The sequence below is a fragment of the Mustela erminea genome, chromosome 10 (assembly GCF_009829155.1).
Source record: "Mustela erminea isolate mMusErm1 chromosome 10, mMusErm1.Pri, whole genome shotgun sequence".
Taxonomy (NCBI): Eukaryota; Metazoa; Chordata; class Mammalia; order Carnivora; family Mustelidae; genus Mustela; species Mustela erminea.
In genome coordinates, this window is record NC_045623.1 from 100981601 (window position 1) to 100994502 (window position 12902).

At 44.7% G+C, this 12902-nt stretch overlaps 1 protein-coding gene across 9 annotated transcripts in view; it reads right to left on the reverse strand.

The window, feature by feature from the left end:
* The window catches only part of VPS13D (vacuolar protein sorting 13 homolog D), a 252982-nt gene that overhangs the window by 178678 nt on the left and 61402 nt on the right, over positions 1 to 12902 (reverse strand). For all 9 annotated transcript variants that reach the window (XR_004276204.1, XR_004276203.1, XM_032302406.1 and 6 more), the window contains 5 exons: positions 11912 to 12134; positions 6438 to 6648; positions 4145 to 4316; positions 3862 to 3974; positions 1054 to 1266 (listed from right to left, as the gene is read on the reverse strand). Coding sequence is in view for 7 of the 9 variants with exons in the window: in XM_032302406.1 (XP_032158297.1) it covers positions 1054 to 1266; positions 3862 to 3974; positions 4145 to 4316; positions 6438 to 6648; positions 11912 to 12134 (932 nt within the window). In the remaining 2 variants the exon portion in view is untranslated. The remainder of the gene's footprint in view (positions 1 to 1053; positions 1267 to 3861; positions 3975 to 4144; positions 4317 to 6437; positions 6649 to 11911; positions 12135 to 12902) is intronic.

Consider the following 12902-nt stretch of genomic DNA (forward strand, 5'->3'; position numbering starts at 1 on the left):
TGACCTCTCTCTAAAAGAAATCTCAACCCTGAGAATTCACCACGCAGCACACTCAAGTATCAGGTACATTCAAGCATAGGAATACAAGAATAATCTTCATCTTTTTTGGTCCATGAAGTTTTTCCCAGCCTTTTCACTTACTAGTTCGTAGGTACAGCCTGAGAACATTAGGCACTAATAGAGTAGAACTGACGTTTCTTCCAAAGGTCTCCTTTTGAATTTGCATTGGAGGATTTTAGATCAAACCTAATTTTTCACGGTTTTCAGGCCTATTCCCACCTTAGCCATAAAACCTCGCAGCAGTACACTGTACATAACACCCGCTGCCTCGGTAATAACAATAAGAACTACCATCGGGGCCATGCCACAGGCCAGCATTACTTCTTTAATTCCCGCCTGCACCGTGTGAGGTGGGTACACTTGTCTGCTCTACCCTCTAGAGGAGAAAACTGCCGGTCAAAGTAGTTGAACTTGTCCTAGGACACACAGCTAAAAGGTGGTAGATCGAGATGTTAAGCCCACATTGGTACAATTCCAAAACATACAGTCATTATATGCACATTTCAGATGCTTCCTGGCCTAATACCGGGAAGAAAAACATAAGCTATTTCAAAGAGGCCCCGTTTAAATGGAGAAATGGGTTAGCAAGACGTGCATAGATAAAGGAATAATTCAAGTCAAAACCACGTTCCTATAATTTCTACAGACCAAACATCTTCTTTCCCCTTAAACAAGAATCATTTCTTCCTTCCTCTGTTTGCTCTACATACTACAACAGTCTACAGAGAGATTGAGTTTAAGACTCTGGTCTAATTCTAAACTTTTTTTTTTTTAAGGCAACAGAGACATCTCTTGGCCAATACAGGCAACTGCAAGGTGACAGGAATACCGAGTTAATGCGCCGTGAGCGGCGCTGGTGAGCCCTTTTCTATTTATCTTTCCAGTGACTCCTCAGTCCTGTGACGTTCTAAAGCTGAAAGAGCCTTGGCCCACTGGCCACAAAAGGAAGTTTGATAGAGAAACAAACATGGAATCAGGGTCTCGGTCCACTACCTGAAATGCAGCTCCATCTGGATGGATCCCTGGGTGGTGCTGCTGTTCCTGGAAGGCTGAAAAATACAGCTGAAGACATTTGTCAGGCCGGCGCTGGCCTTCTGCCCGGCATAGCGGGTGTCAAAAGCCATCATGGAATGGGAAACCAAGTTAATGGACTTGGTTTGGTTGGAAAAGCTTTCATAGAGCAGTTTACATTTCTTGAAGTCGAATCTGAAAGGGAAAAAGCAGACAAGATATTAAACTCTTCCATTTCACAAAATTATCTAAGTTCGAGACAACGAACAAAGTCCTAAGTATCCCTGAGAATTATGAAGGGGAATAACTTTCCCCAATTTTGTTAACAGACTCCTCAAAAAGGATCTAGCGCCATTGACCCCTATCTCTTACTTTTCATTTCCAGGAAAATGACCTTGTCCATAGGAACTCCGTGAGGAATAACATTATCTATTATTATCCATTCTCTGGCTGCAACGGCATTCTTGTTTCTCATCTCAAGTCTGAGAAGGTTATATCTGTTTAACAATCTCCAAGGGATGCCAAGGGTCTCTTTAGACCTTCATCTGTCAACTCCTAGCCTTCCTGCAGATTCCCCTCTTCAGAGACTGCCCAATTGTTATATAACTACTATAGTTTCCTAGAAGCAACCAGAACAAGTAACATTCCTCATATAGAGAAATAATGCAACTGATCCACCAAGAGGAAGTACATATGATACTGCCTTTTTTTTTTAAATAACAGAGGAAGCCACAATGTGCAATTCATAATTTACTCAGTACCATCATGACCTTCCATACAGAATTATTTCAATTTATAAAAAACTAAGGGCATAGCTAGTCATCAGAAAAAAACTGCTGACTCACAAGACTATCTGGGCCCCAAGCCTCATTATACCATGTTTCATTCAACTGAGTTAGATAGAGGCCAGGATGGACTGTTGACAGAAAGACAAGAAAAAAAGGAGTGTTTCAGTAGGGAAATTTCTAGACTTTGAAGTCCTGTTTTCAAATACAGAACCACTTTTCCAGCCATATGACCTTACACTAGATAAAAAGTCCATCTGGAAAACAGAAGTCCTATCTGCCCGGCCTCAGCCTCACATGCTTGTCAAGAGATCAAAATGAAAAGGTATCAGGTGTGAAGACACAACGCAGTCGTCTGGGTTCCAGACCAGTAATTACAAATTCCTGGTATGCCCAGACCATGCAAGTGACAGATGCACAAAGTGAATCACCAGGCAAACACGCGCTATGTACAGGCAGCCCAAGATGCTCCTCCATGAAAACATGGGTCCAGTATTGTCAAAGCTTTCAGCTTCTCAAAAGAGGCTGAAATCCAAACTTTTTATGCCAAGTCCCCCAATTTTTAAATGCTGGCCAGGGACGCAGTGAGCAGGGCTGCTCCCCAACTAGCTCTGGGTCTCCCCTTCGGCAGACACCGCCCAGCCTGTGCTTCGGACCCCTCTGCACTTGGTGGACGGTGCTCGAACTCTGTGAGGTGAATGGTGGACTCCGTGAGGTGGACGGTGCTCGAACTCTGTGAGGTGAATGGTGGACTCCGTGAGGTGGACGGTGCTCCAACTCTGTGAGGTGAATGGTGGACTCCGTGAGGTGGACGGTGCTCCAACTCTGTGAGGTGAATGGTGGACTCCGTGAGGTGGACGGTGCTCCAACTCTGTGAGGTGAATGGTGGACTCCGTGAGGTGGACGGTGCTCCAACTCTGTGAGGTGAATTCAAGGGCACTCAGGGACTCTCGTCTCACTTGCTGCCACATCGAGACACTGGCTGCTCTATCAGCCACAGGGACTGTGGCCACAGAGCAGCCTGCGGGCCACCAGGGTCACATACCATCAGGAGGAAAACATCTGCATTCTTCTCAATCCCTGCTGTGTCTTGCATGTCTGTCACTCCTTTTTTGACACCCCCCTCCAGCCCGTGGCACTTTTATTTATTATTATGATTTTAAGCTTCGATGACAGAGCACAGCAGCAAGATTACATTAGGAGTATATTATGATACGACTTTTTCCAATGGAGCCTCCCTTACAACACTGCAGGCTCTCTGGAATGTTACCCCCTCCTTGCCACTCACACACAACTGCGGTGGCTGCTGTGTCTCTCCCCGCAGAAACCGCACGACGTTAAAGGTGCGCTCCACAGGTACCAGTAACAGCAGTACGAGCTCTCCGTAACTGCGGGTCTGGAGTCGATGCTTCCGAACACCAGTAGATTCAGGGTGGGGAGGCGAAAGGGTGAAGGGGAGCGGGAGGTACGGGCTTCCAGTTATGGAATGAGTAAGTCACGGGGATCAAGAGTACAACACAAGCAATACAGTCACGGTGCCATAGGAGTGTCCCAGGGCGACAGAAGGCACCTGCACTCGCGGTGAGCGCAGCAAAACGGACGGAGAAGTTGAATCACTTTGTTGTACATGTGAAACTAACATCACGTTGTGTGTCGACTGTCCAATTTTTTTGAACAGTGCTGACATGAAAACAAAACAAAACAGAACAACCAATGCCAGCAGAGTCTTAGGAAAGTTTTGATTCATTTCTACAGCTCTTTCTAACGCAACCATTTCAGCACCAGGTGGGGAGGTCACCGACACGTCCTAATAACCTGTCTTTACTCATAAAGCAATGAATTTAAACTTTGAAAAAGCTACCAAAACGCACTGTGCAGACCACCTCCGTCATGAACCACCGTTCTGCAACCTCCGCTCTACGCTAAAGCGGATACGAGTACTGTTTGCAGTACTGCTACAGTCCTGTGGGTCACCAGGCATACACCAGCACCGTGAAAGTCATACCTGGCTAAGGACCCAGTACTTTCTTTTCCTTTGGGATCTTTCAGCTCCAGACTCACGTTCACCATATCGATGAGGAAGCACATGCACGTGTACACTTCTCCACTGAGAACAGTCTGCAAGAGGAAAACGCCAGTCTGAAAAGGGGGTTAAAATGTCAAGACATTAATCTGCTCGTCGTCCCATCTGCTCTCCGCAGGTGAGCTGGAGCGATCCACGCACAAGGTGGCCATCGGCTGCGACTGTGAGAGTTAAGGGTTGTGGGACGGTGCGAGGTCTCACTTACGTGAATTCTTGGGTCCTGTAAATCATAAGGCCGCATAAATTCCTCTATGGGCTCTCCGAGGTTGTTCTCCAGTAAACCCCGGATCAGCTTGTATTTGGACAAATCCAGGGAGCAGTGGACTGAGGAGAGACTGCCATGGATAGAAATGTCTGGCACAGTGTGACTTATTTCTCTGAGGAAAGAAAAAAAGTCGCTTTGGCCAACAAATCAGTAACACTGACAAAGCTCACACCCAAACACAAGAAAGAGCTAAACTGTGCCCACCGACATTATCCATCGGTTCGTTTCTAACTTCCGATAATAAAACTTTCATGTGGCTCCAAACAAACCAGGTGAGCACAACTGAGTATCCTGTGTCATCTACAAAGAACCCTTTTCCTCTCAAAATACGCACTTACAACGTCCCCAGATCTGAATTAGCCAAGTAATTGATTAATGAGGAAAAAGATCTCATGAGACCCAGAAAGAGCTCTAGCGTTACATCTGGGGAGGCAATGAAGAAACAGCGACCTCTTCACTTAACTCTTCAGACTCCATGATAACTAAAGGCAGACTCCAGGGTTTCAGACGGAGCCCAGATGGGACATCAGGATAAACTCTGAATCCGTCACTTGTCTCTGCTGAGACGGGCAGGAGTAGGGCTGAGATGCCCGGATCTGGGGGTAGCGTACCTCGTCCCCACACTGAAGAGCTGCCCCCCACCCTCCCAGGGAGAAGCGGGCCGCACGGATGCCGCAGACAGCACGCTCGGAGTGCGGAGAGGATGGGGATTCAAAGGAGAATGTAGAAAGTAACTGTGCAGAGAAAAATCCATACAGTGACCAAGTAAAGAACGAGCAGTGATGCAAGCCACAAAAAAAAATCTGGAAGGGACTCCCGGGCACCCTCTCAGCTCCCTGTTTCTGTGGCGCAAGCCGCTGAGAGGGTCTCTCGTACGGAGTTATCGCTGCCTGTCGGGGCTGATGCTATAATCACTTGCACATAAACGCGGATGGAAGGGAAGCGGGTCAAGTTTACATAATCAGAGTAACAAAGCACGTTATTGGGGGGGAAAGCATTATTTGAAAAGAAAACGAAGTGTTCCATTTCTAAATAACGAAGCTCCTCCTAAGATTGCTAGGCCAGAAAACCAGAGAGAGCCCATGCCAAGCATAACTGAGCACCAGCCAGGGAGCATTCGAATAACAAAAAAGAATAAAATGCAAACATCCCAGAGAGAGCAGCTACACGGTGTTAGTGTCGTTAATCCAGAGAGAAACAAAAAAGGAGCATTAAACGGTTTGCCCAAACCCTAGAACCCCGAAGGGAGTGGCCAAAGACGGATTAGAATCGCACTCCCCACAAGTAACCAGACGGCTTGTCAAAATGCTGCCAACGAGAACGTCCTTCATTACTTGACAGCCACACACCGTCTTTGCTTATCACAGAAATGCCAAGTATTGCTGCTTTTTCTGAAACGAATGCCCCAAACAGACAGTGATCACACACGGGGCACAGCAGCTCCTATCCGGGCTCTTGGTCCCCAGGCCACACCAGGGAACCTCACTCACATGCACCCAAGGCTTAGCCCTGAGACCCAGGTTCCACTTCCAGGTTCCACCCGGGTCTCTGGTGGGGTCTGGGAACATTCACATTTAAGATGTTTCCCGGACGATCCCACAGCAGTAATGACAATGAAGCGATGCCCTGAACAGCAGAGATGAGCATCCCGTGCTTGAGGCCAATGAAAAGGTCATTTAGAGTCAGCTCATTAGCCTTTATGGAGTACTTTCAGATTGCTTAACGGAGCCAAATGGGCAGAACAGCAGCTCAACAGTTATTCTGATTAAATGGAGCTCCGGGGTAAGTAGCAACACCAGGTCCAGGATCTATTGTGCTTGGAACATATAATCCAAATGTGACCTCTTCCAAAATACTTTCCTTGCCATCACCACCTTCCTACGTCCACCAAAAGCCGTGCTACACCCGTGCCTCCTCGTCTTTGTTTCCAAGGCCCCAGGGGCAATCCCATCACACAGTCTCTAACACTGAGTCAAACTCTAAATTACAATCACCTTCTAATTTGCCTTCCTATATCCCTGTATCAACACAACATAAGCTCCATAAAGACAGGTTTTTCTTCCCATCACAGTAGCCCTCATGTTTAGCACACAGCTGGGATTCAATAAACATTTGCTACACGGAAGAAGTAAGTGAACACCTATTCTCTTCCAGACTTACCTCCAAAGTACTGATTGCCAAGCTATTAAGAGTCTACCAAAGACAGACAATTATCCAGATGTAAACCACTCACTTGTCCAAATTCCTTTCCACCTGCAGTTTCAGCCGACAAGGCTCAGTTAGGAGACTCCCTCCCGTCTGCCGCACGGAATAGGAAGGGAACACCAGATCTCCACTGCTGTCCTCTGAGGCCTTAGAATACTCTCGAGGACGTCTCTCTGCAGCAAAGATGTCCATGTCTTGTAGGTCCACGACAATGCAATCCAACAGGCAGACATGGTCTTCTACATGGACCCAAGGAAAGAGAGAAAATGAAGAAAGTAAGACCCAGACTGGACCACCCCTGAACAAAACTAAAAAGGTAAACAAAGTTCACTCTGTCTTCAGAAAACGTTTGGTACTGTCTCCTTCAAAAACCTGAGTGTCCAAAAGTCTCCATCCAGCACCAAGGCCTCCCTATGCGACACTCCACGTGCTGGACCCTTCCCATCTGCTCCCCTTCCGCATCACGCACATGCTACTGTCCTGAGACATGAGCTGAGCCTAAAGGATTTATGACCGACATGACTGGACAGCCATCCCTCCCAAGGATATCCTATAGGATATAGGTCTCATGCAGAGAGGACACAACTCAAAGCCTTCAAAGTTTTCCGGCACCGAAATTCTCTTCTCCAACAAATATGTCATCATTTCCGCGACCACTGATCTCATCCAAACCACTGCCATTCTGCCTGGCTCTCTAAAAACTCCCCCCCCAGTATACCTACACCATTCCCTCTGGCCCTCACAAAACCATTCTGCCCGCAAAATACCTGAGTAATCCTTAAAAAAATAAATGAGACCGTAACATTCTCTTCCTCCTACGCTTTAATGATTATGCTTAATCCAAAGTTGTTTCTATAAACTCCCCCTAAATCCTTATAAAACCCTGCGTAAGCCCATTGCCTACTTTTTCAACCTCATCTCAAGCCATTCTCCACCCTCCTCCAAAGGCTCACTGGCCTTTGTCTCCCCAAAACTGCCAAGCCCTCCGCTACCTGAACAGCCTTACCTATGGCATTGCCCTCCCATCTCGATCTCGACTGGGTCCTCTCTGTTCTTTCCTCCTGCACCATTCTATCTTCCCCAGAACATCTCACGATGTCCACATCGTGGGGCCTGCTTGGTGCCTCTCATCTCCTATGCAGAGTGGCAGGAGCTGTGTCCAACAGCATGTAGTACACAGCAGAGCCGGATTATAACAGTGTTCAGTCCACATCTCATCTATCAGGTCTTCAGGCTTAAAGCTCATTTGTGCAAATGTATTTAAACACCTACTCTGTGCCAGTTACTTTTCTTAGTCCAGGACACTATTCCAGGATACAGCAGTGAACAAAACATACAAATATCTTTTCCCCTATGAAGCTTATATTCTAATATAAAATTGTAAATTTATAAATTCTCCACCAAATTAATCTGTTTATTTAATATAATCCCAATCAAAATCCCAAAAGGGAATTTTTGAGGTAAGCGGGAGGAGGGGAAAATGTAACAAAATAATTGTTAAGTTATATTTAAAAATAATCAAGGGTATTTGCCCCATGGGATGATAAAACACAGGGAAGGTGTTTCTGAGTGTGTTATCAGAAGCGGAACACACAAAGGAAAGTAAAAATGGATCTAGCTATATGGAAATGAAAGAGTAGTACAAGATGAAAACATCATGAACAAAAAAGGCAAAAGAGAAACTGGGAAAAAAATTGCACTATATTTGACAGATAATAGAGAAATACTCCCATTTTACAAAGATTTGGAAAAATCTGTAAGAAAAGAACATGCGAGTAGGAAAATTGGCAAGGAATGTGATAGGCGATCTATTGCCAAAAGAAAATCATCCCAGCATGTATATGAAAATATATCCAACCTCATTAGTGATCAAATAAATGCACGTTAAATCACACACACTAAATAAAGAAATATAGCAGTTCTTTGTTTTTTACTATTTTGATAAACACGTGGAAGAGACAGAAGTGGAACTGATCTGGTAGAAGGGGGCACGGGAGGGGTAAAGGGCTTCAGAGATTACTTTGGGTCATCACGGAAGCCTAAGGATACATAGAGCAGTTTGCAAACCACTACTTTAATCCCATCTTAATTCCAGAAACAAACAGCAAACCAGAAGAAGAAATATTGTTCGGAGAGAGATCTTTCCATCGATCTCTAAAACATCCTAAATCATTTCTGAGGCATTCGCCTACCTTCCTCCTACTCATCACTGTCCTCACAGCAACGGCCCAAGGTCACAAGTGTCACTGGCACTGTGTGCACACCCTACCCACACTCCACACCCAGTACCTATAGAGACTGGTAGACAGAGTCACGCAGGGTAAGGATTCGGCTCTGCGGTCAAACTGCCCAAGCTCATAGTCCAACTCTGCCACTTACTATCCACACAACCCAGGGCAAGTTAAGCTACTTAATCTCTCTAAGTCTTTGTCTCTTTGTGTATAAAATGAGGATAAAAATGAAACTCTATAGGGGTGCTGTGGCATGAAATCCAGTGATTTATGGAACAATGTGCCATGATATCTGGCACACAGGAAGTGTTCAACAATATCACATCAACAACATCACAACAGTGTGATGATGATTAGGACAATCTCATTTATTTAATCATCAATCCAACCATAAGACACGTTCCTGTCACCTCTAGGACCACAAGGGACTATAGGGAGTAAATAGTACCCAGTACAGTTAGTCCTTGCATAGAACAGAAGACATGCAACAGCCTTCTCAGCGAGTGTCCCAATCTCTCAAAGCCTGATCACACTGGATGGATTTTTGTGGCAAATCACATTCTGTTTCCTTCTCTAACTTATCCTACCCATCATCTATCCAGAATACATTTAAAAACCCTAAGGCCAGGGATGCCTGGTTGGCTTAGTCAGAGGAGCAACTCTTGATCTTGGGGTCCTGAGTTCAAGCCCCACGATGGGTGTAGAGATAAATTAAAAAATTCAAATGGGGCACGTGGGTGGCTCAGTCGGTTACGCGTCTGACTCTTGATTTTGGCTTAGGTCATGTCAGGGTCATGAGATCAAGACTCAAGTCGGGCTCTGCACTGGGCAAGGAGCCGGCTTAAATAAAATAAGATCAAAAAGGATTAAAAAACAAAAATAAATTTAAAAACAAAACAAAAAGGCCAAAAAAATTTATTTTTCATCAAAATTAAAAGCTTTTGCACAGCAAAGGAAACAACAAAACTAAAAGGCAACCTACTGAATGGGAGAAGATATTGCAAATGACACATCTGATAAAGGATTAGTATAAGAATTTATACACCTTAACACCAAAAAAACCCAAATAATCCAATTTAAGGATGGGCTAAAGACCTGAACAGACACTTCTCCAAAGAAGATATCCAGATGGCCAAGAGACACATGAAAAGATGCTCGACATCACTCATCATCAGGGAAGTGCCAATCAAAACTACAATGAGCTACCACCTCATGCATGTCAGAATGGCTAAAATCAACAACACAGGAAACAACAGGTGTTGGTGAGGATTCAGAGAAAGGGGAACCCTCTTGCACTGCTGGTGGGAATGCGAACTGGTGCGGTCACCGGGAAACAGTAGGGAGAGTCCTTAAAAGATTAAAAATAGGGGCGCCTGGGTGGCTCAGTGGGTTAAGCCTCTGCCTTCAGCTCGGGTCATGATCTCAGGATCCTGGGATCGAGCCCCATATCGGGCTCTCTGCTCAGCAGGGAGCCTGCTTTCCTCCCTCTCTCTCTGCCTGCCTCTCTGCCTACTTGTGATCTCTGTCTGTCAAATAAATAAATAAAATCTTAAAAAAAAAAAAAAGATTAAAAATAGAACTACTCCATAATCCAGTAATCACACTACTGGGTATTTACCCCCAAATACAAGAACAATAATTCAAAGGGATACATGCACCCAATGTTTATAGCAGTATTTGCAATAGCCCAATTATGGCAGCAGTCCAAGTACCTATCAAGTGATGAATGGACAGAGGTGGTATACAGGACGCCTGGGTGGCTCAGTCAGTTACCCTCTGCCTTCTGCTCGGGTTATGAGCCCAGGGTCCTGGGATCAAGCTCCGTGTCCAGCTCCCTGATCAATGGAGAGTCTGCTTCTCCCTCTCCCACTACCTCTTCCCCTGCTTGTGCGCATGCTCTCTTTCACAAAAATAAATAAAATCTTAAAAAAGGAAAGAGGTGGTAAATATATATATATTTCTATACATATAAAAACATACATATGTGTATATAAATATATGTGTATATATGTTTAATACACACACACACACAATGCAACATTACTCAGCCATAAAAGAGAATGAAATCTTGCCATTTGCAAGGACACGGACGGAGCTGCAGAGTACTGCACTGAGTGAAGTAAGTCAGTCACAGAAAGACAAAAACCATATGATCTCACTTGTATGTGGAATTTAAGAAACAAAACAAACAAGCAAAGGGAAAAAGAGAGGGAGAGAGAGAGAGACAGAGAAAGAGACCAGCCAAGAACCAGATCTTAACTATAGAGAACAAACTGAAGGTTATGAGCAGGGAGATGGTGGGGGGTGGGGAAACAGCTGGTGGGGAAACAGCTGGTGGGGACTATGGGGAGCACTGGTCATGATGGGCACAGGGTGACTATGAAGCACTGAATCACTCCACTGTATACCTCAAACTAATAGAACATTCTGTGTTAATATGCTGGAATTAAAATAAAGCAAAAAATTAAAAACCTTAAAAAAATAAAATAAAACAAAAAATTAAATTTAGTTCAATTTAATTTTTAAAAAAACGCAAAAGGCCAAAATCAGGCTCTCATCTGGAATAACTCATTCTTAAATTCCAGAGAAGAGCACCAGTAATGGGACAGTTCCTATCTTTGCAAAATTGTTACTTACAGTATCTCTGTGGTTACCTAACTGACACTAATATTTTCTCAGAGTTCTTTGTTTTTTTTTAGAATTAAATAGAATAATAATTGAGTAAAAAACAGCGTCTTGACAGTGACTTGCAAGGATATGGCTAAGGATACAGAAATCATTCAAGTTTTACTATCACCATCTTCTGGCAACCACCTTGACCTTGAGGAAAAAGTCCTAAGAGACAATCTAAATCTCTTTATTCACACTGTTTCTTGCTAATTTAACTGTACTTCAGAAGTCACCCACTGCTAAAATCTATATCCTGAGACTCTTAAGCTTTCTAAAATAATACCAAAATCAGATTATCACTAAAGACCTACTACCACTCTGGGCGCCTGGGTGGCTCAGTGGGTTAAGCCGCTACCTTCGGCTCAGGTCATGATCTCAGGGTCCTGGGATCGAGCCCCACATCGGGCTCTCTGCTCAGCAGGGAGCCTGCTTCCTCCTCTCTCTCTCTGCCTACTTGTAATCTCTCTCTGTCAAATAAATAAATAAAATCTTAAAAAAAAAAAAAAAGACCTACTACCACTCTGATGCATCTCCTGGAGGCACCTGCCACAGTCTCCTGAACTCCCCACCTTCATCACGTGGCTCCTTCCTCCTCTTTTACCTGGACTACCGGAAAGCTGGCTGGCGGAGGGCGCAGCTTGTTGCCCTTGCTGCTTGGTCGAAGTACTCGGCACAGACTCACTCCTCAGGCTGCCTAGACTCATTCCAGCAGGAGGCATCATGAACAGCCCCTCGGAATGTGCTCCCTTTGGGTCCTCCGTGCTTGTCATTTTCCTCATGTAGTGTTTGGGGGTACCCGTTGGGGACGCTGAAGGCACAGATTCCTGGGGAAAAAATAAAAAATAAAAAAAATAAAACTAGAAGGTAGGAATGGTGTGACTATATCTTTACTCTCCTGAAAATCCTATCCTAGTCCCTGGGCTCTTCAAAGACTCTATGACACTTGGCATTTCCCAAGTCCCCCAAATCCCATAAACAAAAGGGTAACAGGGTCATGATCTTTCCTGTCATGTGTTATTATTTGCAGAGATGTTACTTATAATTCAACACCTACTGAGAACTATAGCCATCTTGCAGGAAAATATTATCTGTTGGCTTGAAATGCCAACTATTGGTGGTTCAGTCTAGGTCAGACACAGCGAAGGCAGAGCTCTCAGCCATACAAAATGTCACTGCTTTGCTGGAGGGGAGGGGCCTGTAATTCTAAGAAAACATATCTACAGCAACATGGTTCCAAAGGAATGACACCACGGTAGCGTGTCTACACTTCCTAGAAGTCACTCTGTCTGGGCTTCATTTCTCATCTCTTCAAGTAACCATGCAAATGAAAACAAAATAAAGACCACAGGAGGCTGGCCATTCTTACTATGTTTCTGTTTAAGGGCATAAAAACTAAGGGCAAATACTGAGTAACGTAAATTAATTCTACTGAAAACACGACACGCTTTTCTTACATACTTAGTACCCTCGGTCCTCTGCTAACAGTGGAAATCTTCTTCACCTGAATGATTCAACAACTGACTTTTAAACTTCACTCAAGCCTCCATGCTACCTTCTGCAGGGCTCTGCCACCACCGACCCACTTTCACAGG